Consider the following 4,884-nt stretch of genomic DNA (forward strand, 5'->3'; position numbering starts at 1 on the left):
CTTTCTATTTTTACATTTTCTCCAAGCAGCAGATGGCTTAGGCTGCTTCCTGAGCCTGGGGAAGCGAGGAAAGTATAAATTAGACCAAGCTGGCATTGTGGTAAACATACTCTCTCTTGCTCAATCTTTGGTTCTCTTTCTTCCTTCCTTGGTTCATTGGAGTGGTAAGTTTCAAGATTTGTATTTGGGTCTACTAGAAGTCTACTTAGCCCTATAGTCTAGGCAAAGGCAGCTTTGTAAGTAATCTAATCCTATGTATTAGACTTTTGCACTGGAGTTGGGGCCAAAGCTATTGCTAAAAACAAAGTTTCTTTGTTTCTGGGCCAAGGCAGAAATTTTATATTCCTGGAATTCCTGGCATAAATCTATAACGATATCACCTCTCAAACATTCCAATTCCCAGTTTCCAACTGTAAAGTTAATGCTATAGCTACTGTGATAGCTTTCTGTATTTAACAGAACCAAATGATCTAATAGATTTTAAGGCCATTTAGTTTTAGATTGCATCATAAAAATTATTTTTGATTAGAGATAAAGATTTTGTTGGGAGTGTTTATATTTAAGAACTATTTCTTCTCTGCCTTTAAAAAATATCATTAAGTAGCAAATACCACATTTTATCAATTCTCAGATATACAATGTTTTTAGACAACATATCTGACATTGGGATCCATCTTCTAAATGATGGTATATGTAGTTTAGTTGGCAATTTTTTTCTTTCTTACAGCTCATAAACAGAGGTTATATCCAATAAATGTTGTTGACTTAGAATTGGTAAATACCTGAGATTGCCCTGAAAATTCTGGGCTGTTTTTCTTATTATACCAATCTAATGCATTTTGGAAATTTTTGCTTTCTAATGACAGTTATTATTTATATCATATGTTAAAGTTCTTTACTTTGAATTTAGAATAAGTGCATAAATTATTATAAATGTTGCAAAAAATTTTAAATACTTGATTTGATCTTTTTAAAGTAATGATAGAGAATAATTTTTCTTAAATCAATTAATTTATCTATTAAATATATTAATGTGAAAATAGTTTTAAACTGGATTTATTTGTACACAATAAAAAAATGAAAGTTGTAAAAAATGTTTATACCATTTCTAGGGTGCCAATTACAGGTGTAAAATTATCTTATTTCTCTTTGCATTAATTATTTTTTTACTATCTGAGGACATTTGTATGTCTCTTTAAAAACTTATGTTCTGTCCTCATATATTTTTAAAGACTTGCAGGCTACGTTGAAGCTTTGGCTTCCAGGCTAGGCCTGTCAATTCCTGATCTCACACCAAAGCAAGTTGACATGTGGCAAACACGTGTTAGTACACATTTGGTAAGTACTTTATATGGTTTACGATAATGAATTTAGATAGCCAGACTAAGACACCGTATAGTTCAGTCCCTTGAGAAATTTGATCTGAGTGAAGTTTTTAATGAAAATTGTTCAAGCCTTGGCAGTTTTCACAGGAAGAGTAATTTTTTATTGACTTATTTTTTGTAGGTATACTTGATTTTTAAAAAATTCTTTATATGCTTCAGTTAATCTTGAGGAGTATCGGTTATGTATTAGACATAAACTGAATAATAAACTATAGTTCTTTTTGTGGACCGTTTCATAGAGAACCAGACATTTAATGAAATTATAATTTAACATGGCATGCAATAATAGAATAATGCACTAGATATAGCAATAGCACAAGAGAAATATTTAGGAAAATATTTTGTTTGGTGGAGAGACTTCTTGGCAATTGTTAGATCTAAGCTGATTTTTTTTATTATTGATGAGGCATTTACTAGGTGAACAAGAGAATTCCAAGTATATTAACTAGCAAGTAGAAAGGCATGATAAAAACAGTGCGTGTTCAGAGAAATACAGGAAATTAGGAATTGCTGGGATATAATATATAGTAGTTATGGATAGAAATAGCAGTAGAAAACTGAGTTGGAGAAACATGAGTGGATCAGACAGGAACACATTTTTCTATCTAGGCATAAATTACGCTAAAGAACTTAAACCGCATACCTAGGTGATGGAGTGCTAGTGAATTTTAAATAGAAAGGAAACTAGATGGATTGCGATGCCACCAATTAAGTCAAGAAGAAAAGGAGGAAGAACAAGTTCGTAAGGGAAGAGAGTAAGTTCTGTCTTGGGCACATTGAATTTGAGCTGCTAGTAGAACATTCATGTGGTGACACCTAGTAGGCATTTGGATTAAAGGTGAAGAGTTAGAGAGGTCTGAATTAGAGATGATGGGTGTTATCATTCATTCATTTAACAAATATTTATTGTTTGCCTACTATATGCAAGGTACAGATCTAGGAGTTTTTATTATATTGGTTAACAAAACGATCATTTTTTCTAGTGGATCTTACTTTCTAGCATGGGGGAAAGAAACACTTAAAAAATCTGACAAATGAAATATTTAGTATATTAGAAGTTTGCCAGTGTTATAGGAATTAAAGAAAAAAAGCCAAGCAGGGTAAAAGAGGTTGGGAGTGCTAGGATAGAGACAGACTGCAGTATTAAATAGAGGGTCACTGCAGGCCTCACTGGAAAGGTTGATAATAGTTAAAACCATGGGAAAAGATTGTTGTATAGGGCAGTGGTTCTCAAAGTGTGATGCCAGACCAGGAGAATCAGTATTACCTGGGAACCTGTTAGAAATGCAAACTCTCAGCTTCCACCTTGCACCTATCTGTTGCTGTGTAAAATTACATGTATATGTATCCATATTCCAGGTAAATTGAAGTGAGACTAGCTAGCTGATATCAGCCAGAGTTGTTGAGGAATAAGGATATTCTAACATTCTAGCAATTTGGTTTAATGTGTTAGCACTACCGTTGGTATCAAAAGAAGATTATTTTCCTGGGGTCTCCTCTTCTCACGCAATTGATAATTTTGTTTTCTCTCTATATTATAAGCAGGTCCATTTCCCCTTTTGTATAACAAAAGCACCTCAATTACTAAACCAGTGTGTATGTGTGTGTGTGTATGTGTGTTTTGCTAAATAACCCTAAGGCATATGCATTCTATTCCTTATTTGTTGATTGTTTTATATTATGATCAAATCTATTCTGTAACATAACATTTGGTTATAAATAGCATGAAGTAATTGAAGTTAATCATCCACCGTCTAGTTATGACATAAGCTAACTCGGAAATTTACCTTTAATAGAAAGTATGCCAGTGCACATGTAGGTTCTAACTGACATAGGTTGTATTTTAAAACTTCATTTGTAATTCGATTGTTTGAAACTCTGAAAATATTTTCTTGAAAAACAGTATTGCAGATGTACTCAAGTTCTCTGGTTAGCCTCAGTGTAGTTAACTATAGGGCCTCGTATCATAAAATCTGATAATAATGTGTAAGTAACCATTTTTACAATGGGAAATATGTTTCAGGTCCTGTATCAGGGAGCCAGAGAAAGGTATCACACTTCTTTCCTCCCTCCCTGCCCTGTTGACTTTATGCCCCATGGAGATAACAGGGTTGGAACTCAATGACTGGCATTCCTAAAGTGAGGGGGAGGAAAGCTTTGGTTTCTGTGGATGGTCGTAGCAGGCATTCTGGGTGGGAAGAGGAAGTGGAATCTATTAGCAGTGATCATTTCATGTCTATGGGAAGTCAGGAATCTAAAGTAGAATATAGTCTCTGTGAATGTACATAAATAAGTGCAAAGGTTACAAGGTCAAAATAAGAATCTAGGTCAGGTTTTTGCCTATATTCCTATCTTTTGATGTTAAAATATATGTACAATTTTTAAAAAGTGTTTTTCTACTTGAGCATTTTTTAATATTATTTTTATAGCAATTTGATAAAAACTTCTTGTTTGCTTTGAACTTTCTATCATTTGTTCTAGAACCTTTTTGTAGCTTATTTTTATATTTAACTTACTGTGATCAAAAGAAATGCAGTCACAGTTGAATTTTATAGTACATAGTAAGTGTTCATCATAGATACTTAAGCAAGGATTCCCCTTACAGGGATAAAATAACTTTCAAAAAATGTTTTCTTTTGTTTCCTTAGGGCAAAGCTGTTGGGGTGACTATTGGCTGCATTCTAGGAATGTTTCCTTTGATTTTCTTGGGAGTAGGTGAAGAAGATGAAAAACTGGAAAAGAAAAATTAACCCTCTTAGAGAACCTATAAAAATGTAAACTAATGTACCTCAATTATTAAATATGCTGTCACAACATTTAGGAATTAAGACAGTAACAGTGTATAGATATGGGATCAAATAATTCAGCATGTATTATGGAAAACACTAACTTATTGTGGCTTGGTTTTCTTAGGACATCTTTTTAAAAAAACTGTTTATCATTAAGTGTAAATTGTTGAAATGCTTTTTCATCAGTGGCAGTCAACATTCTACCTTTTCCTTCTCTTTCTTTATATATCAAAATATCACTTAAAGTGTCAGTCATTGATGTACTGTAATGACTTGGGGTTTGCTTATTTGTTACTTAACATGTGTACTTGCATGAAAGCATTTCTGTTGTTCCCTATAGTTACAATTCAATCTTAAGATTTTTCCAAATTACTTAGGATGTCTAATATCAGTTGAAGATTTTTTTACTCTCCCTTTGGCAATGAATTTTGTACTATGTCACAGTAAACATTCACAATCATGTAATTGCACACATTTTTTTAACTCCCATATCTATTCAAATTGGATGCAAACTTTAAGTATTTTAAGTCTCTATTACTCATTTTCATTTTATGACTTTACTATTTCAAGAACCAAAGGTTCATCAGAATGAGCAATTATGTGGTCTCCCTGCTACATAAAACCATGTATGTTAAGTGTATTATTTATAATTGAGGTTTTAACTTTTAATGTATCCATTTTGAATAATTACGTGGTTCCTGAGAGGAAGA

At 32.7% G+C, this 4,884-nt stretch overlaps 1 protein-coding gene across 1 annotated transcript in view; it reads left to right on the forward strand.

The window, feature by feature from the left end:
- TMEM65 (transmembrane protein 65) overlaps window positions 1-4,635 on the forward strand; it is a 40,903-nt gene extending 36,268 nt beyond the window's left edge. The window contains exons 6-7 of the mRNA XM_006916568.2: window positions 1,233-1,338; window positions 4,034-4,635. Of these exons, the coding sequence (XP_006916630.1) occupies window positions 1,233-1,338; window positions 4,034-4,135 (208 nt within the window). The 3' untranslated portion in view covers window positions 4,136-4,635. The remainder of the gene's footprint in view (window positions 1-1,232; window positions 1,339-4,033) is intronic.
- The last annotated feature ends 249 nt before the right edge of the window (window positions 4,636-4,884 follow it).

The sequence above is a fragment of the Pteropus alecto genome, unplaced genomic scaffold (assembly GCF_000325575.1).
Source record: "Pteropus alecto unplaced genomic scaffold, ASM32557v1 scaffold164, whole genome shotgun sequence".
In the NCBI taxonomy this organism is placed as follows: Eukaryota; Metazoa; Chordata; class Mammalia; order Chiroptera; family Pteropodidae; genus Pteropus; species Pteropus alecto.